Here is a 25,545-nt window from a genome sequence, read left to right as displayed (position 1 = left end):
AAGATGAAATGAATGAAAGTCATTGAGGGATGATTGGGACGATGGGGTTAGGAGTAGTAGAAGGTGCTGGGATCAGGAATAATTGATGGCTATTGGAGTTAGAAATGGTTAATGGATGCTGGAGATAATGGGATTTGGGAATACAGTGGGTAAGGAAAGTACTCAGACCCCTTTAAATTTTTCACTCTTTGTTTCATTACAGCCATTTGGTAAATTCTAAAAAGTTCATTTTTTTCTCATTAGTGTACACTCTGCACCCCATCTTGACTGAAAAAAAACAGAAATGTAGAAATTTTTGCAAATTTATTAAAAAAGAAAAACTGAAATATCACATGGTCATAAGTATTCAGACCCTTTGCTCAGTATTGAGTAGAAGCACCCTTTTGAGCTAGTACAGCCATGAGTCTTCTTGGGAACGATGCAACAAGTTTTCCACACCTGGATTTGGGGATCCTCTGCCATTCTTCCTTGCAGATCCTCTCCAGTTCCGTCAGGTTGGATAGTGAACATTGGTGGACAGCCATTTTCAGGTCTCTCCAGAGATGCTCAATTGGGTTTAGGTCAGCGCCCTGGCTGGGCCAGTGAAGAATGGTTACAGAGTTGTTCTGAAGCCACTCCTTTGTTATTTTAGCTGTGTGCTTAGGGTCATTGTCTTGTTGGAAGGTGATGATTCACTGACTGAGGACCAATAACTCAAAATATATTATAACCACCAACATACACAGAAAAATCACTGACTGAGGTGGAATAGCAATAATTAAAAAATGATACTTTATTATAAATATTAAAATATGATAAACAAAACCACCGTACTAAATGCAGTCTATCCTGTATGTCCCCTCTTTTATCACACGGGTCATACTCAGGATATTAATATTCCCTAAAACCAATCACCCAATGTGTAATAACTGATGTCTAGACTACTCTCAATATATCTCTATCCTAAATTGACAACCCTTAGACGAATATAAGTTATTTCCACAGGGGGAACATGGGATTATTATTGCACTCTGACCTCTGCAGAATATCAGACTATAGACCCCTTCTTATCCTGTATATCAGGGGTCTCAAACACGCGGCCCGCGGGCCGCATGCGGCCCCTGAGGCTGCTTTATGCGGCCCGCAGGCACAGACCCCTTGACGATCCCGACCTGGTCCAGGAGGAGCCGCCGACAGCAGCGCTGCATTGCCGCACAGAGACTGTCTCCCAGCACAGCATTTCCAATGACAGCCGCTGGCCAATCAGAGGCCAGCAGCTGATATCTGCGTGTCGGCGCAGCGAGTATGACGTCATTGCCATATGCAGATGTCAGCTGCTGGCCTCTGATTGGCCGGCGGCTGACATTGAAAATGCTGTGCTGGGAGACAGTCTCTGTGCGGCAATGCAGCGCTGCTGTCGGCGGCTCCTCCTGGACCAGGTCGGGATCGTCAAGGGGTCGGACTCTGTGGTGCCTGCGGGCCACATCTGCAGGAAGGCCGCCGAGGGAACGGAGGACAGGTGAGAATCATCTTTTTTTTTTTCTATTTTATGTGTGTGAAGAACAGGGGGCACATAGCCACAACATGGGGACCTGGATGGGGCACATAGCCACAAGAGGGGACCTGGATGGGGCACATAGCCACAAGAGGGGACCTGGATGGGGCACATAGCCACAAGAGGGGACCTGGATGGGGCACATAGCCACAAGAGGGGACCTGGATGGGGCACATAGCCACAAGAGGGGACCTGGATGGGGCACATAGCCACAAGAGGGGACCTGGATGGGGCACATAGCCACAAGAGGGGACCTGGATGGGGCACATAGCCACAGGATGGGGACCTGGATGGGGCACAGAGCCTCAAGATGTGGACCTGGATGGGGCACATAGCCTCAAGATGTGGACCTGGATGGGGCACATAATGGGGACCTGGATGGGGCACAGAGCCACAAGATGGGGCACAGAGCCACAAGATGGGGCACAGAGCCACAAGATGGGGACCAGAGCCACAAGATGGGGACCAGAGCCACAAGATGGGGACCAGAGCCACAAGATGGGGACCTGGATGGGGAACATTGCCACAGGATGGGGACCTGGATGGGGCACATAGCCCCAAGATGGGGACCTGGATGAGGCACATTAGTACAAGATGGGCGCCAGGATGGGGAACGTTGCCACAGGATGGGGACCTGGATGGGGCACATAGCCACAGGATGGGGACCTGGATGGGGCACATTAGTACAAGATGGGGACTTGGATGGGGAACATTACTACAAGATGTTTTCCATTATTACTATATGATGCTAATTGTAAGACAATATTACTGTATGTGGCCAATTGGGGGAAATAAAATTGTAAAAAAAAAAATAAATAAAATAAAGCATGAAAAAATATTGGGCACTAAAAATCCTGTTTTATATGTAAACTAAAGTAAACACAAAAAAGTGCACGTTTATTATCGCCACATCCATAACGACCCCAGCTATAAAAAAATAAACACGGCAAAAATGTTCAAAAGGTGTATACAAAAAAAATGGTATCACTAAAAATGTCACATTGAACAAAGAATGCGGCCCCCCAAATTAAAATTTTTTCCATGTGCGGCCCATATACCCAGCCGAGTTTGAGACCCCTGCTGTATATAGTCGGGGTTATATGAGACAGGAGAAATATTAATTATTTCCATAGGGGGAGCATATAATTATTATTGCACTTTGCCCTCTGCAGAAAATATAGACCCCCTTCTCATCTTGTGTATTGTCGTAGTTATATGAAAAAGGACAGGTGGGCACTGGCAAGCACGGCTGGTATGCAGACAGGTGAGCACTGGCAAGCACGGCTGGTATGCAGACAGGGAGATACTGGCAAGCATGGCTGGTATGCAGACAGGGAGATACTGGCAAGCACGGCTGGAGTGCAGACAGGGAGGTACTAGCAGGTTGGAGCGCAGGCTGGATAGGGTCCAGTACAGACTGGGAGACAGGTACAGAGCCGCAGATGCGGTAGACAAGCAGAGTAAAGCGAAACCGCCAGAGAGGTGGGCAAGTCAGAGCAGAGAGAAACCGCTGGAGCGGTGAGCAAGGCAGAGCAGAGAGAAACCGCCGGAGCGGTGGGTATGGCAGAGCAGAGGGAAGCTGCCGGAGCGGTGGGCAAGTCAGAGCACAGAGAAACCGCAGGAGCGGTGGGTAAGGCAGAGCAGAGGGAAGCCGCCGGAGCGGTGGGAAAGTCAGAACGGAGAGAAACCGCCGGAGCGGTGGGCAAGACAAAGCGGAGCGAAACCGCAGGTGCGGTGGACAAGGCAGAGAGGACAGGGCTCTGTTCACATGGAACAGACAGGAAAATGCAGGAAGATGACTAGAACACAGGAGGAAGATACGGAGGAAGGGAAAAGGGACAAGCAGAACCAGATACACACAAGGTACTTCACATGAAGTAGCGAGTGGACACAAAACTCACAAACAGAAGTACAGAGACAACGAGTTGGAGTTAGGTGCAGGTTCAGATACTGCAGGAAAAGGGAAGGTATGGACATAGAGACAAACAGGTAACAGGCTAGGGTACAGTTCAGACAGGAACTGCTACTGCAATGAGATACAAGAACAAGCCAGGGTATACAGCCCCCAGAGTGGCGGGAAGAGACTAGAAGTCAGAGATAACAGATCTGGGACTGCAGCCCCCAGAATGGCGGAGACAGACTAGAAACAAGACAGGACCTGGCAATTCAGTAGCAAAGACTAACTGAGTGAAGGTGTTGCTCAGGCACCTCCTACTGGGTGGAGGGGGTTTAAATATCCAGTGACTCACAGCAATAGGCTGGAGACGCATTAGGGGTGCAACCACAGCAGCTATAAGAATCAGGAAGCAACCGCGCCGCCGCCCTAAACAGTCAGTCAAGAGACATGCACATAGCATGAACTGGAGCAAGGTTTGTAGGCTGGACTGACAGGTAAGATTGCGGTCTTGCATAGTGGGAGGTGGTGCACTATGCAAGCACTCCGCCAGGGACGTTACAATACCGCTTAGAATTACCACCAAAAAGTTCTATCTTCGTCTCATAACACCAGAGAATCTTATTTCTCATAGTCTGGGAGTCCTTCATGTGTTTTTGAGCAAACTCTATGAGGCCTTTACTATGTGTCGCACTGAGGAGAGGCTTCCGTCGGGATAGTTGACTTTGTGGAACTTTCTCCCATCTCCCTACTGCATCTCTGGAGCTCAGCCACATTGATCTTGGGGTTCTTCTTTACCTCTCTCACCGTGGCTCTTCTCCCACGATTGCTCAGTTTGGCTGGACGGCCAGGTCTTGGAAGACTTCTGGTGGTCCCAAACTTCTTCCATTTAAGGATTATTGAGGCCTCTGCGCTCTTAGGAACCTTGAGTAATGCAGAAATTATTTTGGAACCTTGGCCAGATCTGTGCCTTGCCACAATTCTGTCTCTGAGCTCCTTGGACAGTTCCTTTGAACTCATGATTCTCATTTGGTCTGACATGCACTATGAGCTGTAAGGTCTTATATAGACAGGTGTGTGCCTTTCCAAATCAAGTCCTATCAGTTTAATTAAACACAGCTGGACCCCAATGAAGGAGTAGAACCATCTCAAGGAGGATCACAAGGAAATGGACAGCATGTGACTTAAATATGAGTGTTTGAGCAAAGGGTCTGAATACTTATGACCATGTGATATTTCAGTTTTTCTTTTTTAATAAATTTGCAAAAATTTCTACATTTCTGTTTTTTTTTCAGTCAAGATGGGGTGCAGAATTAACGTTTTAGAATTTACCAAATGGCTGCAATGAAACAAAGAGTGAAAAATTTAAAGGGGTCTGAATACTTTCCGTACCCACTGTAGATGAAGGACACAGGAGATGATGGAATTTGGAATCGCCGAGGAGTGCTGAAGATTAAATGATCGTTGAGGGATGATTGAGATGATGGGGTCAGGAATAGTCGAGGATACTGAAGATGATGGGGTCAGGAATAGTCGACAATGCTGGAGATGATGGTGTTAAGAATAGCTGATGGGTATTGGAGTTCGGAATAGTTAAAGTGGGCTGGAGATGATTAGGTTGGGAATAGTTGAGAAGTGCTGAACAGATTGGAAATCACTGAGAAATTATAGAGATGATGGGATTTGGATTGGGAATTAGGGATGCTGTAAATTATGGGACTGGGAATGGTTGAGGGATGGAGTTAGAGATTAGCAACAGGTAAAGAACGGTGGAAATTATGACGTTAGGAATAGTAGAGGACTGCTGAAGACAAAATGACTAAAAATCATTAAAAGGATAGGATTGCGAAAAGCTGAGGAGTGCTGGAGATGATGTGGTTAGGAATTATCAAGGGTGATGGAGTTGATGTGGTTAGGTATAGTCACGGGGGCTGGAGGTGATGTGATTCGGAATCGCTGAGAAGTGCTGAAGATGAAATGATCATTGAGGGATGAGTGAGATGATGGGGTTCGGAATAGTTTATGGGCACTGGAGTTAGGAATAGTTATGGAGTGCTGGAGATGATTTGGTTGGGAATAGTTGTGGGTTGCTGGGCTATGAAAAGCTGGAACTTAGAGGATTAATAACAACTCAGGGGACATCAAGATAAAAAAAATGAAAGCGTACTACTGGATATGACAGGGATAGGAATATCTGGGGAGTACTGGAGACCGCTGGGTTAAAAACAATTGTTCTGGACTGAAATCACAGGGTCTGAGATAGCTATGGCGAGCTGAAAACTAAATATTAAGAATGCTTGAGAGGTGCTGGAAGTAAAGGGTAATACCAGCTCAGAGAGCTGGAGATGATGGGATTGGGAATAGCTGACGAGTGCAGGTGATATTGTGGGGGGATAATCACTTCTAGTGCTTATCAGTGAGCTACTCTGAGATCGGTCTGTGATCTATTACCATGACAATCGGAGCCAATTACTGGTCAGAAGACTCTTCTTGTATAACGCAAGGGCAGCAAATGAGAACTGATACTATTATTGGGTATGGACTAGCTGGTGATGATTGCGATGATGAACGCAGCCAGAGATCTCAGTGTCACTGGTAATAAGGATGAGGGGGTTAACGATGCCAACGCGAAAAGTAGCCAAACTCCTTATGAGGTAGACATGGCTTAATAGGCACGACCACAGGTCTGAGGCAGAACTCATGAGTCGTGATGAAGGAAAGTTCCAGTGCATTAGCAGCAAATTCCTAGCGAAGGAGGTGAGGCAGCATCTAAATAGTGTTCGTTATGGCTCTGACGTCCAACAGACCGTGAACGACGCATGCAAAATGAGAAGACAGTCCTGAATCACTAAACAGGTGCACTCTACACATTTTCCTGTTTCCTTAAAGGGCTACAAAAAAGTTAAAGTAGGTTTTATCAGTCAACTCAAGACTACAGAGGAGCAGAATGTGGCATTTTGCAAAAGGATGAATAACAAGAAACTGATCCTTACGTTACGGTGCATATCATCATTTGCCGAAGCCCGCGACACAAATATTTCTGATATAAATGTTTCACCCGCTTTTGTTTCAATCCAATCTTCATCCACATTCCCTCACCCTGCATTTAATCCTCTCCGCTTCCTTGCCAAACTGATGCGGCCGCAGTAAAGTGTCTGTTTTACGCCAAGTTCACACATTGGTGCGGATTCTGCACCGCAAATCCGCAGCAAGTTAAAGTACAATACAAGTAAAAGGGTTCACAAGTTTCAGAAAAAAAAATCAACATGAAAATGAAAACGTGGTGTGGATTTCAAATCTGTAACCTGCTCATTCTTGTCCAAATTTTCATGGTGGATTTCACCCTATTCAATGCTTAGCAATGGAGTAGGGTGAAATCCGCAGCCAAATCCGTGACAAAATCTGAAAGTAACACATGCAGAGTCTGTGTGGATGGGTTTGCGAATTTGGTCACATATTTTCAGCAATGCGTGAACATGGCCTTACAGGACAAGTGGGATCTGTATTCTGCTTTGTAATTTAAAGAGATAGTGAACTTTCCTCTTTTTCCACTCTGGTATCTAATGGGGTTTGGGTGGGGGGTGGACAGGGAAAGTTTCTAAGTAAGGACATCCTGCTCATTTACACCGCAAGATAATCAAGCGTGTTCATAAAAACGCTCATTTCACGATAATCCTTCACTGTAAACAGGTGACTGATCACCCAATGAACGAGCAAAACTTGCCAAATGGAACATAACCCTTTAATCCTTATCTCTTGCTAGTGGGAAGAGCAGTTACAAAAAGCATCTCTTAAGGCAAGAACAACTGTGTAGTGTGAATGTAGCCTAAGCCTCCATACACATTGGACAGCTGTCAGACGAAAGTTCAGCTGCCCATCGTTCACTTTGGTCTGCCTGAAAAAAGTTTACCGATCGGTGGTCGTATCGTGCCACCAGTCTGCCCATGTAAACGGATCCTTGGAGCGATGTGGATAAACAGGACGACAGAAAACAATTGAAAGGAGTTGATAAAAACACCACTTGCTTTCTTCAACCTCACATTTCTAAAAGATATCCTAACCATTATAGACCTTCTCGGGTTGGAAGATGTTTGATTTTGGAATATTGAAACCAAGAGTCCTCGTCTTGAAATATTGAGATCATCTAGGGCCATTACATAAATATCTGTCCATACCAATTCTGCCTATAATAATGCAGCAAGAGCAGAGAATATATGGAATCGCATGTCTCAGATGAAGTTTAGGGGGCCTCTAACATCTTCATGTCTCCGTGAATGTTGTAACCCATGAAATAATTTGCACATGAAATAACACCACAAAGCTGAAATCCTTTAAAGACCACTATCCAATTCCATTTTTATTTCTCATTTGAAAGGTGTGCTAGAAGGATGAGGGAAAAATACTTAATAAACAAATCTTCCATGAAGGATTTTTCTTCTTTCAATCTCAGGAGAGCCTCAATTAAGTTCCCTCCACCCCCAACTTCCCTCCCCCTTACGTGTAATCGCTCTTGCCTCGCTTTGCCGCATTGCATGCTGCGTTTATGTTCTGTCTCTGTTTGATGTTTTCCCCCTGATTGTTTCTACCTGCAGCATTTATCTGCTTTTTTTTCGGAGAGCCTTGTTACTTCTGCACCCCGGGAAAGGAAAAATTAAAATAAAATTGTTCTGTCAGATGGCACCACAGAGGGAGACCAATCTTCTAGTCATTCAGAAATGCGCTGAATGAATATTAATAGTAGGAGACAAGCTGGAGACTGATTCAAATCTTTTTTTCAGCTCCTTGTGGCTCAGGGTCTTGTCTTATAATCACAAAGTAACTAAACTACAATACTGTGGGCAATCGTCACTATTGACTTATGGTGGCCATCTGAATAATGCTTCTTCATGAGGTCTAGTCTCCATGAAAGGGTCTTCAATTTCATACTGATGTGTTCACGAATTCTCCATCTTAAGCCGGTGTTCCTCGTTCACGACTTCTGCATCTTAAGCCGGTCTTCCTCGTTCACAACTTCTGCATCTTAAGCCGGTCTTCCTCGTTCACAACTTCTGCATCTTAAGCCGATCTTCCTCGTTCACGACTTCTGCATCTTAAGCCGGTCTTCCTCGTTCACAACTTCTGCATCTTAAGCCGGGCTTCCTCATTCACGACTTCTCCATCTTAAGCCGGGCTTCCTCGTTCACGACTTGTCCATCTTAAGCCGTTCTTCCTCGGTTACTTTTGACTCTAATTATCAAGTGCAACGCGTTTGGTTTTCTCTTGAAATTTCCAAAATGCTTTGGCTTTATGTTGTTCAGACCTTTCCAAAATAACTTCGTCTCCAGATGGCTTGACTCTACTGATCCTAATTTTCACTTGAGTCTTCCCATAAGATTTTCCAAAATGGCTTGAGTCTACATTGCTAAGTTTCCAAGCATTTGTTGTCCTTGATTGTGAAAAGTCTTCTCCAAAGCTGTTGACTATCTGAATGGCCATACACTCAGAGGACAATTACACTGCAAGAGAACTGTGAACAAGCATTGTTAAAAATGCTTGTTTCACAGTTAACTAGCTGACTAAACATGCTGAGAAACACCCGATGAACTAGCAAAACGCTCGTTCATCGGGTGAGATGATTTTTTTCTGCAGCACAATGGCAGCCTACGCGCACTGAGCAATCTAGCTCGTTAAAGGGTCAAAATTGACTTTTAGGATTGCTACTTACAATAGGTGGCACTAGAGTTAAAGTCCTCTTCTTCTATCCTCTTCCTGTCTAAAGAGGCAATTTACATATTTAATTTCCCAGAAGAGCATGCAAGAGACATGTCAGCCTGGCTTGTCACTCTCCATAAGAAGAAACCTTACCAATTAGATCCTGAGCAATCTAGTGCACATCATTTTCTACAGTCTACGTACAAAGGCATTTAAATGACTGCCGATCGGTAAAAGTTTACCAATTGGTGGTCGTATAGTATTTTTCACTATCCTATCTGTGTAAAAAGACCTTTAGGATAGCTGTCGGCAAATAGTTATACCTCACAACTATCCTATAAATGTATTTTTATTGGAGACTTCTCTAGCAGTGGACAATTATTTCAATAGGAAAAAAAATCTGAGCATGTTGAAATTAAATATGACTATACTTTCTTACCGCAACAGCGAGACAACCCCATTAGCAGTAGGTAGTCATTCAACCTGGTCTAAATCATCGGGTCTGGCTAACGCTTATCTAATGTGTATGGCCAATGTTAAATTAGTGCTCAACATGCCTCAGTAGCCTCTCGGCCTACATACAAATTAGACTAATGTCAGCCGACATCTACAGTTTCGGTAGACAGTCTAATGTGTATAGGGGCATTGGTCAACTTATAGTCGGTGGAATGTTGATCGCACATGTCTGATTTCGGACTGCCGATTGCATTGTTCTCCGGGAGATAAGCCGCCGGCCGTAGTGGTTTCGCATAGAGAACACAGTAGTGCACAGCTGAACAAGTGCTCCTAGGAGAGCCGATAGTTCGGCTGAGATGGCTGTCAGTCAAACAATCAGCCGAAGCATCGTTCAGCCCACAGTCATTTAAGGTTTAATCCTCCCTGATGTCCCCAGAAGTTAGAGGAGCAATGACTTTAGATTACTGTTTTACCTACACCCAAGTATGGTGACCTCCAATCTATAGAGGCGCAGTTTACCACAATGCACTATAGGCAAATAACAGTCCCATATCGGATCAGGCATGAGCCCACAGTTTTTAGGAACCAAACAGAAAAGACACCTTCTAAATACAACAACAGCCCACATGTTCGGGTTTATAGGACTTGCCATAGACATCGGATTTCTATTGATGAATTTAGCCAACTCAATGAGGACAACCAGCAAAGTCTGAAGATGCAATTGGTTGGATTATACATATCCGATCTTTTTTTCTTCACATTGTAAGCAATCACCGATGCTTTTGGAGGGCACTCAACTCCGACCTTGCCGTAGAACTAAACAGATAATATAAGAGGAGTTTGACTGCATTGGCCAAGTTACTATCTTGTCAATTGTATGTCTATTGGGGTTAATTAGCTGCATTTCTAGTCCAAAACACAAAGTAGTACAGCTTTCCTCTACGAAGGAGTCTAATTGTTGTGTCTTTGAAAGGGTCATATAAGATTCTTTAGCAGCAATGCAGTCAATCAGCCTGTACTACATCTACAGCAAAGACATCCCGTGCGAGACAGAGGAATACATTAGCTTTGTGCATTCAGTAATGGCATTAACGCATTTTGAATGGTGTGAAAAGTAACAGGGAGTTGCTTTATTCATGCAATAATGTGATGGAAAAAGAAAGAGAAGGTAATGAGAATGTGACAGGCCTGTCTCCGGGATGACATTTTCTGACAGATTCACATACCAATAGTCTCGTTATCAGGAGGGGAATCACAACACAATTCGTGGAAAGGAAAATGGCACGTCTGGCAGCCTGCACTTAGTGTGTTAAGCGGATGTGAATCACAAGTGGAACTTTCAATGGTCTGGGCAACAACAAATGTCTGCTACCTAACCAGCCGAGGGTTGTCCTCTCTTGAAAAGTGTACAGGGAAGAAGAGTTTTACATCATCAGTTTGCATAGCTGGTATCAGAGTTTACTCATGGAAATTATACTGCAGCTAATCAGGGATATTGAGTGAACACACAACCTTCACAGGGCCCTTCCTTTATCTTAAGGCCCTCAAGCATATTAGACTAATGTCGGTTGAACCTGTCAATATCAACAGGTTTGGCCGATTGATGGCCAAAGAAGATGTCGATAGCGTATGTCTGATTTCGGACTTCCGACCTAATTGTTCTTCAGCAGAAGCACCGTTTCACTGATATCCATCTATTGTGTATAGCCGGACTTACACAATGTGACTATACTCATGACTGATAGAGGTCAAGAAGAAAGGACCCACCTAGTGTCCATTGGTTTTTCAAGTTTTTTATTCATCTCCAAGCCCTTACTTTTACCCAAGTCCCACCATCCCTCTTCGCAGTGTTCTTCTTTAGGTCTGCGCAATAGATTTGCATTAGAGAGGACTATAAAGCCGCTCCACACACTTTAGCTTGCTGTTGGCTGAACAATGGTTCGGCCAGCAGCTATCTGGCTCGACTCTCCCATATACAAGAGCTCTCCCTCTGCCGAGCGCTCCTGTGTTCTCCATGAGAGAGTCACTGCCAGACATCACTGCCGGTGGCTTATATCTTAGAAAACAAAAGGAACAGCAGTTCAACACCAGACATGCTAAATCATTATCTCTTCGCGACATCATCTGTCAGTAGAGAGTCGGAGGGGGGGGGGGCTGTGAAGACTCGGGGTCTTCTGTGGGTGTAAAGCTACTCAGACAACACAGGGTGAGGGTAAAAAAGTGTGGCAATACTTTATTGAACCACAAACCACAAAGCGGATAATAAACACACAGAACAGTCCCAGCAAATACCCAAGATGGTACAACATTACACAGTCTCACCCTTCCTTCTTCTCCCGCCTGGGATAGAACAGCTGCGCCTCGGAGACTTCCAGGGCCGACTACCTCAACCAGTGGCCCCCTGCTTCTGGCGGGCCCCCATAGAGAGATGGTAGCGGAAAGCTTAGGAAGCTAGCAGTCCATCGATGTACAAGGCCAGGAGATCCGAGGGTCCCAACCTGGCCTCTTTGAGAGTTTCCATGGGTCCAGATGACCGGTGAGTCTCAATCTGGCTTCTCCAAAAGTCTCCGTTGGTTGCAGGCGACCGGTGGGTCCCTCCTGCAACAAACAACATATCCATGGGGCCAGGTGTCTTCTTCGCCCCAACCCTGGTCTCCCCAAAATGTATCCATGGTCTCTCTGATGGTCAAACGGAGCAGATCCTTATCTTTCCAGTCAGGGCCGATACCCTTAGACTAGAATCATGTAGAATACAAATCTGTGTCTCTTTGGGTAATGCTATGCAATCCATCTGCTGTCCTGAAGGATGTCTCTCATTCTCCTTGTAAAGTCTTTCTCCAATCTCTGTTTCAAGTCTGACTGCTACAAAAACCCATGTCCCTTCTGCTTCTCTAGGCTCCCTGAATGGCAGAACTGCTCTCCCCCTCCAAAGCTAAGTGTGCATTAATGGAGGTATCTTTCTCAGGTCGACTGCATCACCTGGGTCTACATGTGAGACTCCCTGTGGTAAAGGCTCCGCCGAATCTTTTTTCAACACTTACAAAATGGGCCTAGACGATTTTTGACCAATGGTTAGAGGCTCCTGAGATACTAATGAGATTAGTGGAATGCTGAACACTTTACAAGGTAAATTAGTGTACATAAACTGATGAGCAAGCAGAACATTAATAAAACACAGCCAGCAATCTCTAATAAAACACAATAAGGTATTTCTCTTGGCTTAACTAATCTAATCGTCTGGCTCATTAAAATTTTAAGGTGTATCGCCACAGGGCCCTATACAGATTAGGCTGTCAGCTGAACCTGTCGATATCTGTGGGTTTTGCCGGTGTTAGGCTGATGCAGGAGTGCGCATCCTTTTTTTGGTCCAAGGGCTAAATTGTCATGCTGAAACAATCCAGGGGGCCACACTAAAAATGAAACAGGTATTACTTTCTGTGAAATTTATGGCGTATTGAAAGTATATAGTAAAGTATGTAAAAATTAAATGACTGATAGGAGTAAATTCTACTAGTACTCCACTTACACCCACCACCAATCAGAACTGTGATGGTACAAGACTTTTTTGACAAGAATACAAAAATAGATTCTGCTCCTAAATCCACAAAACAGCCTGCATCAAATACGCTTATAATAAAGTTCAGATTGATCTAAATGGGAAGAAACCTCCTGTAGTGTATACATTGATGTTTTTTTCTCGTGTGTTATTTTGAGCATTTCCCAGAAAAAAAGCAATAGGAAACTTATTCAAAGAGTATTTGAAGCATTTTTTTATGTGGATTCTGCAGTAAAATCTGCTTCTAAAATCTGTGTGAGCACACCCTAATGAGAAAAAGATGATGAATGCACATGACTCTCTACATTCGAGGCTATGGGAGCCTTAAAAGAGGTTACAGGTCTATGTGACTGAAGACTTGTGAATTCTCACATTGCACGCACTATGTGCTTTGAGGATTCTCCAGTGCCAGCGCCGGGAGCAAGTGGTCATGTGACCGCAAGTATGGAATTTGCATGTTTCCGGCCACATTCCGACTAGAAGTGTCTGGACTCATTCAATACACTTACAATGAGCAAATTGCATACTTAGGGTCATGCACGAGCTGCCGGAGAATCCTCACAGTCCGCACTGTGCGGGATGTGAGGACTTGCAAGTCTGCAGTTACATCGAGTGACTGCAGACTTGTAGCCTAAAGCCGGACAAGCCCTTTAAGACTGACGGTTTATCTTTAGGATATGCTAAGAATGTTCGATAGGTAGCATTTTGACCTCTGGCAATCAGCACAATGAAGGGGCCATTGTGATCATGCCATCCTTGGATCAGCAGCTCAGCTCATATGTATAAGTAGAAACCCAGACACCTGAAATTGTTCTTTTTCACTGAGGACCAGCAGAAGTCCTGGAAGTCAGACCTGTGACTGATCAAATATTGTTGGCCTAGTCTAAACTTTTTTCTTTGGAAAACATAGGATTGGATTCAAAAGGGGGGAAGATGTCATACATATTTTCTTTTAGATAATTAAGTATTAGATCCAAGATTTTGGAAAAAAAAGAAAGCCACAGCCATATAAGTTCTTGGTCCATGTGTCCCCTGCAATTTACCCATAGACATTAGACTTTAGTTTATGAAAATGAACGATAAACCAAAAAAAGTCAGCCACCTTTAATTTTTTTTTCAACCAAAAGATCTTTCATACTAAGAACCATCTTACATTGAAAGAAAATTCTGTTCAACCATCAAACTACTTTTAGTCAATGATTATGGTCACTGCTCGACTGTCTCAACTGTTGGAAGATATGGTTCATGGGATTAGGCAATTTGTGGCAATATACTGTACCCTCCTGACAACCTTTACTGACAAGGAGGCCAGCGTTTGATGCAGGGTTTTAAAACTGGACAACCCCTTTAAGTTTGGAAAGTTATCTATGTCCGCGTAGGCTGAACTGTACTGATGAACTTCGAGATGACAACTCTTACAAAATAATCAAGTTCCGAAGTATCGAAGGCTATAAAGTGTGTAGCCAAGTGGCCTTCCCCTCTCAATAATCTGTTTTTGATGTGGATCAGTGAAATGTAATCCTCCTCATCATCATCATACAGTGGCATAAAACCCTTTTTAATAAAGCAGCGCATAGAAAGTGTCACATCTCTCCCTCAAGGGTCCTCCTTGGTATTATCCCTCCATTTCTTTGTGCCGTACGTCGTTATTTGGCTTCAAAAGCCCAGCTAGCCAGGCTCATGTCTCTGAGGCGCAGCTTTTAATAGACTGATTGGAAAATCAATATATAATTGGATGGGGAGGAGGGAGGTGCACAGCTTAATCGCTTGTATGTGGCTATTGTGTGGATGAATGAAGCATAATTAATTACAGGGCACGGTAGCTTCGGCTCTGTGACTTCGTGAGAATAAGAACTCCTGGTGGACACCAGCTCATAGAGTAGAAAGTCCTTTTTCCGTTTCTTATGAATGAGTTTACGACATAAAGAGGATTTTTCATGACAGATAAACTAGCACCCCTCACTGATACCCCTCATTGCACTGTGGAGTGACCTTGCATCAATTCAGCATCAAGATGTTGGCCTGTACAAGAAGATGGGCGCGTTAGAAAACAAGACGTTCTAGAAGCACAGAGGGGGCGATACACGGCATGAGAGAGACATTAGATGGTCATCTCATCCTGTCGAAAACGACATGTTCAGCTGACATTCATCTGTGTAAGACCAGCTTAACAATGGATGTCCTTTGACCAGTAGATAAACCCAACTTCAATCAAAAAATGTCCAAGTTTGGGTAATTGAAGACAATTCTTAAGATGGCCATACAAAAGAGATAGTAGTTGGCTATCTCTCCCAACATCAAGAGAGGAGAAAGCCACTGTCAGATAGCTCTTTCCTGAAAACATGTGGTATGTTGAAATCCCAACATGCCACATCCTTCTCTCCCCATAATCATCTGTCGAGGGACATTCGAGAAGCCTCCAGTCAACATGAGACAATCTCCTAATGCCACTGATATAAGCAGGTTCGGAAGACTTTCTTCTAATATGTATGGTGGCCTTTAGTAAATCGTTGGTTTATACAGTTTACAAGAATGTCAACACCTGCAAGGAGTATGTCAAAGAGGATTAAAGGGCATGCAACTGGTCTTAGGAAACTTAAGAGTCATCATGTGCTTCCTGTTATGACGTTGAGCAAGTCACTGGATTAAGTCAATGGTCAAATTCAACTAACCCCAATTTTGATTTTTGCTAATCCATCACTCCCTGTGTTTCCTCAGTGTAACAGGTAAGCACATAAAACTTGACAAAGATTAGTGACGATATTCCCTAATGTCCTCCATAAAAATTAATGTTGGATGAACCCAACCAATTTATAAAGAAAGGACAACTGTCTGATTAGTATGGTGGCCTACCAACGCTCCCTCAAAAGATGATGCCTAGGGAAGGAAGGATCGGACCAGCTGAATTTAAAGTGTCTGGTAGCAGCTTACTTCGCTCTCCACACTGAAAATTCATGCACATTGAGCCTGTAGATGTATGGGAAGGGTGGGATGGCTAAACATCGGTTATCTAAGATATATGGAAACTTTTAGTAAGTAATTTGTTATTGAAACAGAATGGTAGGCGAAGGCTCAATTAGACCACAGGTATGAGGTGAACACTTTGCATTTTAGCTAATAATTAAGTCCACAGACAGCTTAAAATATGTATTGAGTCTACTCCATACACAATGGCACTGGTTCATCAAAGTTTTTATACCCAAAAAGTGGTATAAAAGCTTTGAAAAGTTGCAAAATTTTGGCACAACTCGGAATTGAGACAAATTTTTATGACTATTGGCAATGTCAAGCCAGTTTCTCCAGCTCCGCCAAATTAGGGGGAGCGGGTGCGGGGCGCGACGCCACAGCTCGTCTAATTAATGACAAGATGTGGCATTCCTCACTCCAGAAGACATCTGGAGTAGCGCACGGAGGCTCATGCTTCTCATCAGCTGCTCCAGATTCATGAAATACTCCTCTCATGAATCAGAAGAGTCTGACTCCACCATGACCAGTGAGAAAATTGCTGGTCTTAATGAATCGGGGCCGATGTCCTACACAATGACAAATTCAAGTATCCACTATCTTGTCTTTCAAGTCCAATCTTTCGAATCCTAAATAAGCTACACGGAAAAAACTTGCCTCAAAGTAAAATAAACCCTTTGAGAGGAGCTTCTGAGGTCACGAAGACTAAGGGTTTTGGAAATCCATAAAGTATTGATCCGCCAGCATCAGGTACCTCAATCCATCAGGTGTTATTACCGAATGAATGAAAAACCATCAAAGCTAATCTCAGAGAATGACAAGTTTCGAGCAAAGGAAAACCCATCATGCCTGGAGCCTCGGAGTAAAATCAAAGTCAAGATTGAGAACTTCAAATACCTGGCTCTTCATCTAGAAGAAAATGAATCCTCCTGATACAGTGTATGCGCTGGACTTTTTACGTAGATGGCACGGGACCTCTCTTGACCTTCTGCAGCTCAGTCTACAAACTGGAAAAACACCAAGGCAATCAACCTTATGTCTCCAGAGAAAAAACTGCTGAGATTTTTCATTTTTACAGCCCCGGGGTTGTCCAACAAGATTAGAGTGAAGCGGCGTACACCTATCTCATTTATTGCACAGCACTGTAATTGGGGAGTAGACTGTAAACCAATTTTGAGTCAATTGGATTAAACAAAACACATTATCTTCCACTTATGGTAATAGATGCCAATTGGAATGCTTGTCTTCAGATGGGATTACAGCTCACAATTTGCAATCCTCGAGAAGACCCATACATGCCGTGACTAGATTTGCAGATCTGAGAAAGATGTACAATTACTATATTCTGTACTCTTGTTGGCACATACAAGGCACAGGGCATGGAGAGAAATGTGGTCATAAACGGGCATCAAGAGAAAGGACTTCTGGTCAAGAGGTAGAATGAATGTCCCATTTTGCCATGACCATATTGGATAGTGCTAATGATTCCGGAGTATCGTAGACTCAGTTAGACCCAGTCACGTGGTTGCGCAGTAGAAAACCGTTCCACTCAATTGTAGTGGGACAGTTAAAGACTACTGATGGGTTTAGGATCCAAGCAAGGGTAACATAGGCTTAGCGTCTTGAAGTGGATTTGTGTCCTCTCCCGATTAAAAAAACATTCATGCTTGGTGGACCAATCGAGCAGGCAAGTAGATTTCCTTACATGATCTGTTTGTGAACTTCCATTGGGGTTATGACCTCAAGAAACCTTTTAGGGCTGTGCTCGGATATCACATCAGAACTTTGGTCTTCTGGTTGGCTGTTCCACCCGGAAATTTGTCCTCCAATGTGAATAAAGGAAATCCATCATGTATGATTATTCTTTAGTCTTTCAGGAGAACTGAGAGACACCCATTAAATCTTTTCACAACAAACATTTTTTTCTTTGGTTATCGATCTTGGAAGTAGTGCGGTTTCAGAACATTTTCGTGCACTGAGAAGAATGCATTGCCAAATAAGTCCACAAACATCTGAAAACAAGGTTAATAAAGAAGGTCCCAAATGGAAGGGTGCTGTCTATATGCACTATAGAGAATAGCCCATAAAAGCTATTTTTTTTGTGTAACAGTGTGTACTGTGTTAAGTTGTGTTAAGTCTTTCCTAAGGCTCAGACAGTAAACGATAGACACTTGATGCCAAATTTCAATTTAACAAAGCTGCAGCACACAACACGGACTCCCTTTTTATACCTACTGTAATGGCTTGATGGGCAACGAGCCGTGAATTACGACTGTCTGCAGCCGGGTGTAATGGGAGCTCCTTCAGCCTGCCGGGCCTGCAATGATTCTGAAATATCAATTACGTCTGCAAGGGAGAGAGGAGTGGAGGAGAGGAAGCAGGACTCTATGTACCTGCCAGCTCTGTGCTGCCCAGGGAACAGTCGTCAGTCCTCCACACTGCCGAGCGCCCAGCAATGCTGCTTCCCGCCAGCGAGACTTCACCATCATTAAAGATCGAGTGGCCTCATCCCCATAGGTCACGAACGAGACACAGCGACTAAGAACAATTGACTCCCAAATCTAGTAAATTGAGCCTGAAGGTGAAGTGGAAGGGAGAGGGAAGTCATTCGCTGACCTAATTTACATCTCTATTAAAATGGATATTCTATTAAAAAGTTACAGAAATTTCAAGATCTCTGCTTGCTGTAAGTCAGTTGGATCCTTTATGTTAATCACACGGTCCTGGTCATGCGGTTCGCCGACTCATGTCAGATTCGCAATAGGATCTGAGAAACAAAACAGATTTCAGCTGCGGAGGTGCAGTTTTATGTGGATCAGATCTGGGTTAAAGCGCACCTGTCAGCAGGATTGTGCTTAGTAAACCACATTCACTATCACTATTACATTGAGTAATATGATACCTTTGTTGATGAAATCCGTCCAGTGGTTCTTGCGTAATCTTTACTTTCATTACTGCCATAATGATATGCATGTGCTCTCATTATGTATTTATGTATTCCTATCTCTGCCTTGTGACAGGTCACTGTGCTTTCAGTGACCTGCCTACTATTTTACATACTGACTGTGCAATTTGTGTCACAAAGTGAAATTTCCATTCCCCAAAATAGCCGCGGCCAGCGCATGCACGGCGCCATATTACTGCACCCAAATAGTTTTTCCAAAAGCAAAATGGAGTCCGCGCATGCGCAGTAGCATCTCTCGGCAAAAAAAGAGATGCTACTGCGCAGGCGCTGGTCGCCGCGGCCATTTTGGGGAATGTAAATTTCACTTTTGACACAAATTACGCAGTCAGTATGTAAAATAGTAGGCAGGACACTGAAAGCGCAGTGACCTGTCACAAGGCAGAGATAGGCATACATGAATACATAATGAGAGCACCAGAGCACATGCATATCATTATGTCAGAAATGAAAGTAAAGATTATAAAAGAACCGCTGGACGGATTTCATCAACAAAGGTATCATTTTACTCAGTGTAATGGCACCCACCTGACATTGTTATGTGGTTTACTAAGCACAATCCTGCTGACAGGTGCGCTTTAAGCTTTCATGCAGAATCCACAAAAGAAAGGCAGCTCATGGAATTCCTTTTATCCGCAGCATGGCCAAAAATCTGTGCAAATATGGAGTTATAAAACCACTATTCACATGCATTAAACGTGGACACTCATGGGTCAAATTCTGACTAAGTGAGCGGTGCACCTTCTCTCATTCATTATGGCCGCCCAGCTGATCCCCATATCATTGACTGGCAGCACTGGCATCAGTTGGGCTAGTGCTGTCTGGCATCAAATCCTGCTCATGTGCCAACGGGTTTATTACTTAGGCTGAGCATGCGCCTATACTCAGGCGGAGCGCGCGCCTATACTCAGGCGGAGCGCGCGCCTATACTCAGGCGGAGCGCGCGACAATACTCAGGCGGAGCACGCGACAATACTCAGGCGGAGCACGCGACAATACTCAGGCGGAGCACGCGACAATACTCAGGCGGAGCACGCGACAATACTAAGGCGGAGCACGCGACAATACTAAGGCGGAGCACGCGACAATACTCAGGCGGAGCACGCGACAATACTCAGGCGGACGACGTGCCTATACTCATACTCAGGCAGAGGACGTGCCTATACTGAGGAGGTCAAATGGCTAAAGCCAGCTCTTTCAATCAATGAAGGGAGAGGAGCGAGGAGAAAGGCTACCCCTGTTGCACTAAAAAGCTAATTAGCATATCAGATAAAAGATTGTTTTCTGGCCAAGTGAACCATGAATTTTGACAAAACAAGTACAATTCTTCGCACTGCGAGCTGTCCTAGATACGGATGTGCTTAGATCACAACAGATTTGTGCCTCGACAGACTCCCTATAAATATTGGCAGTCTATAGTAAAAGGCGGAAAAATGTGCGAGTGACGGAGAACAAGTCCCACTCGTCCTGCACTCGCCACTGCCGGGTTGCCTGTACTATTATAATTTGAGGAGCTGAATGTGGAAGGCGCTATTACAGTGTGATTGACAGCTCTGATCCGGTCCTCACTTATAGTCCTGTCCCGGGAGATGACTGAACACAGAGCTATCAGCATTACAGCTATGCGGCTACTTATCTGCGGGCTCTCATGTCACAACCTCATTGAGCATACTTATTTCCCTGCCATCCCCTACACAGCCATGAGTGATGAAGGTGGCTGAGCCTGGGCTAGGAGCTGTGAGGATGTAAAGGGCTCACCGTATGATCTGGGTAGGCTACTATATACCCTATCAGAAAATTCTTTCCACTTTTCAAGACCACGGTGGCTACAAAGGATGTCGCTTGTTTGGTGGATTTCACTGAGAACTATGTAATACTTCCTCTCTCCATTGGGTGCAGTGTAGAAAAAGCAAACACTACCTGGGTCCACCACTAATTACAGCTAACCACTGGGGGTATCAGCACAGGACCACCCTTTCATCAGTTTACGGTTAAGGATTGTCCAAAGTAGAGAACTATTATAACATTTACAATAAAATGAATCATTTGGCAGCAAGACAGACACCACGCTTAGACAGCCGCTTGTAAAGTGACTGTAAGATTAGGGGTTCATTGCTTCCTTTAGGTCCCAGATCAAGACTTTGGGGAATCCTTCAGTAGATAGCACTGCATAAATATCCTAATTCATGCACGTTACAGCCCTTGCCCCGATGTTAGACAAGAGCTGCATTCACAGACCTTCTGGCTAGTACTGGAGGCAGTCGACAAGCTTGTAGTCAGACCCCACCACTAACAGATTAGCCACTAAAATGGAGGGGAGGGGAACAGTAAGGTTTTTCAATATCAAATAATTGTATTGGGAATTTTTCAAAGATGTCTGTCACGGCACTGTTGCCGGATATCCCGGGGCTAGGGACTCCTTCCCAATCCCTAAAGCTAGTGGCGCCCTAGTTATCCCTGCTCCTTGGATTACGTCTGATGGTGAAAAATCCGGGGCCACGAGCCTTGCTGAGCTCCTAAATCAGCCCTTGTTTGTCCTCTCTCCCACCCAGGGAAGTGGGGAGTTGTAGTATATAAGAATACACAAACCAGACTAACAAGGGAAGACATACAGGGATAAAAGAAAATACCAATCATACAAATATGCACTCACAAACAACAGAGTGGAACACCGGGAAGTATATGAAGGAAAAACCAAATGGGAGAGGATGAGGATATGCACACAGACAAATCACCAAGGAACAGTATTCTGAACAACACTCCAAACGACTCCTCCAACAACCAACACCTCCAACTCCAGAACCAGGGAGTATGAAAGTAACACTGCCAATCCCAGATTTCCAAAGGCTAATATATATACAAAGGGGAGTGGCCAACACGGAACAGCTGAGACCAACAAAGCAGGAAAGCTCCCGAAGTTCTCAAATGCACAGATTAACCCCTGCACTACCAGCAAGGAGAAAACCTGCTCTGTTTAATATGATGGTGAAGTGCTTCTAAACAGAGCAGGCGCACGTGAAACCAGACACCGTTGTCTTCTGGACCCTCTCTGTTGCGCTATATACCCGTGACAATGTCACCCCAGAAAATCACCAGACACTGAACAAGAAGGGGCTGAGCAGAGATTTCAGTTTTCAAGCCTGAATATTTCTGAATATGGTTGAACACAGGATTTAACTCAGGATCAGTAATGTAATGTATGAACACAGTGACTCCACCAGCACAATAGTGAGTGTAGTTCTGGAGTATAATACAGGATGTAACTCAGGATCAGTACAGGATAAGTAATGTAATGTATTTACACAGTGACTGCATCAGCAGAATAGTGAGTGCAGCTCTGGAGTATAATACAGGAGGTAACTCTGGATCAGTACAGGATAAGTAATGTAATGTATTTACACAGTGACTGCATCAGCAGAATAGTGAGTGCAGCTCTGGAGTATAATACAGGAGGTAACTCAGGATCACTGCAGGATAAGTAATGTAATGTATGCATACAGTGACTGCACCAGCAGAATAGTGAGTGCAGCTCTGGAGTATAATACAGGAGGTAACTCAGGATCACTGCAGGATAAGTAATGTATGTACAGTACAGACCAAAAGTTTGGACACACTTTCTCATCTAAAGATTTTTCTGTATTTTCATAACTATGAAAATTGTACATTCACACTGAAGGCATCAAAACTATGAATTAACACATGTGGAATTATATACTTAACAAAAAAGTGTGAAACAACTGAAAATATGTCTTATATTCTAAGTTCTTCAAAGTAGCCACCTTTTGCTTTGATGACTGCTTTGCACACTCTTGGCATTCTCTTGATGAGCTTCAAGAGGTAGTCACCGGAAATGGTTTTCACTTCACAGTGTGCCTAATAAGTGGGATTTCTTGCCTTATAAATGGGGTTGGGACCATCAGTTGTGTTGTGCAGAAGTCTGGTGGATACACAGCTGATAGTCCTACTGAATAGACTGTTAGAATTTGTATTATGGCAAGAAAAAAGCAGCTAAGTAAAGAAAAACGAGTGGCCATCTTTACTTTAAGAAATGAAGGTCAGTCAGGGCGAAAAATTGGGAAAACTTTGAAAGTGTCCCCAAAAAACCATCAAGAGCTACAAAGAAAATGGCTCAGATGAGGACCGCCCCAAGAAAGGAAGACCAAGAGTCACCTCTGCTTCTGAGGATAAGTTTATCCGAGTCACCAGCCTCAGAAATCGCAAGTTAACAGCAGCTCAGATTAGAGACCAGGTCAATGCCACATAGAGTTCTAGCAGCAGACACATCTCTACAACAACTTTTAAGAGGAGACTTTGTGCAGCAGGCCTTCATGGTAAAATAGCTGCTAGGAAACCACTGCTAAGGACAGGCAACAAGCAGAAGAGACTTGTTTGGGCTAAAGAACACAAGGAATGGACATTAGACCAGTGGAAATCTGTGCTTTGGTCTGATGAGTCCAAATTTGAGATCTTTGGTTCCAACCACCGTGTCTTTGTGCGACACAGAAAAGGTGAACGGATGGACTCTACATGCCTGGTTCCCACCGTGAAGCATGGAGGAGGAGGTGTGATGGTGTGGGGGTGCTTTGCTGGTGACACTGTTGGGGATTTATTCAAAATTGAAGGCATACTGAACCAGCATAGCTACCACAGCATCTTGCAGCGGCATGCTATTCCATCCGGTTTGCGTTTAGTTGGACCATCATTTATTTTTCAACAGGACAATGACCCCAAACACACCTCCAGGCTGTGTAAGGGCTATTTGACCAAGGAGGAGAGTGATGGGGTGCTACGCCAGATGACCTGGCCTCCACAGTCACCAGACCTGAACCCAATCGAGATGGTTTGGGGTGAGCTGGAACGCAGAGTGAAGGCAAAAGGGCCAACAAGTGCTAAGCATCTCTGGGAACTCCTTCAAGATTGTTGGAAGACCATTTCCGGTGACTACCTCTTGAAGCTCATCAAGAGAATGCCAAGAGTGTGCAAAGCCGTCATCAAAGCAAAAGGTGGCTACTTTGAAGAACCTAGAATATAAGACATATTTTCAGTTGTTTCCCACTTTTTTGTTAAGTATATAATTCCACGTGTTAATTCATAGTTTTGATGCCTTCAGTGTGAATGTACAATTTTCATAGTCATGAAAATACAGAAAAATCTTTAAATGAGAAAGTGTGTCCAAACTTTTGGTTTGTACTGTACATAGTGACTACACAAGCAGAATAGTGAGTGCAGCTCTGGAATATAATACAGGATGTAACTCAGGATCAGTACAGGGTAAGTAATGTAATGTATGTACACAGTGACTGCACCAGCACAATAGTGAGTGCAGCTCTGGAGTATAATACAGGATGTAACTCAGAATCAGTACAGGGTAAGTAATGTAATGTATGTACACAGTGACTGCACCAGCAGAATAGTGAGTGCAGCTCTGGAGTATAATACAGGATGTAACTCAGGTTCAGTACAAGATAAGTAATGTAATGTATGTACACAGTGACTGCACCAGCAGAATAGTGAATGCTGCTCTGCAGTATAATACAGGATGTAACTCAGGATCATTACAGGATAAGTATTGTAATGTATGCACACAGTGACTGCACCAGCAGAATAGTGAGTGCAGCTCTGGAGTATAATACAGCATGTAACTCAGGATCAGTACAGGATAAGTAATGTAATGTATGTACACAGTGACTGCACCAGCAGAATAGTGAGTGCAGCTCTGGAGTATAATACAGGATGTAACTCAGGATCAGTGCAGGATAAGTAATGTAATGTATGTACACAGTGACTGCACCAGCAGAATAGTGAGTGCAGCTCTGGGGTATAATACAGGATGTAACTCAGGATCAGTACAGGATAAGTAATGTAATGTATGTACACAGTGACTCCACCAGCAGAATAGTGAGTGCAGCTCTGGGGTATAATGCAGGATGTAACTCAGGATCAGTACAGGATAAGTAATGTAATGTATGTACACAGTGACTGCACCAGCAGAATAGTGAGTGCAGCTCTGGAGTATAATACAGGATGTAATTCAGGATCAGTAATGTAATGTATGTACACAGTGACTGCACCAGCAGAATAGTGAGTGCAGCTCTGGAGCATAATACAGGATGTAACTCAGGATCAGTACAGGATAAGTAATGTAATGTATGTACACAGTGACTCCACCAGCAGAATAGCGAGTGCAGCTCTGGAGTATAATACAGGATGTAACTCAAGATCAGTACAAGATAAGTAAAGTAATGCATGTACACAGTGACTGCACCAGCAGAATAGTGAGTGCAGCTCTGGAGTATAATACAGGATGTAACTCAGGATCAGTACAGGATAAATAATGTAATGTATGTACACAGTGACTGCACCAGCAGAATAGTGAGTGCAGCTCTGGAGTATAATACAGGATGGAACTCAGGATCAGTACAGGATAAGTAATGTAATGTATGTACACAGTGACTGCACCAGGAGAATAGTGAGTGCAGCTCTGGAGT

General features: G+C 44.0%; 1 protein-coding gene across 2 annotated transcripts in view; it reads right to left on the bottom strand.

Annotated features, from left to right (window-relative positions):
* The window catches only part of OGFOD3 (2-oxoglutarate and iron dependent oxygenase domain containing 3), a 109,362-nt gene that overhangs the window by 5,045 nt on the left and 78,772 nt on the right, over positions 1 to 25,545 (bottom strand). Inside the window, exon 9 of one of the 2 annotated variants that reach the window (XM_073682499.1) lies at positions 11,900 to 12,173. The exons of the other annotated variant lie outside the window; for it this stretch is intronic. Within the exon in view, the coding sequence (XP_073538600.1) occupies positions 12,019 to 12,173 (155 nt within the window). The 3' untranslated portion in view covers positions 11,900 to 12,018. Of the gene's footprint in view, positions 1 to 11,899; positions 12,174 to 25,545 lie in introns of those variants that run through there. 2 annotated transcript variants of the gene reach the window in all.

This window comes from Phyllobates terribilis, unplaced genomic scaffold (genome assembly GCF_046119375.1).
Source record: "Phyllobates terribilis strain yellow unplaced genomic scaffold, ASM4611937v1 Scaffold_5__5_contigs__length_657084704, whole genome shotgun sequence".
In the NCBI taxonomy this organism is placed as follows: domain Eukaryota; kingdom Metazoa; phylum Chordata; class Amphibia; order Anura; family Dendrobatidae; genus Phyllobates; species Phyllobates terribilis.
Note: the sequence above shows the minus strand (reverse complement) of the source record. Positions and strands in the feature narration are given on the sequence as shown.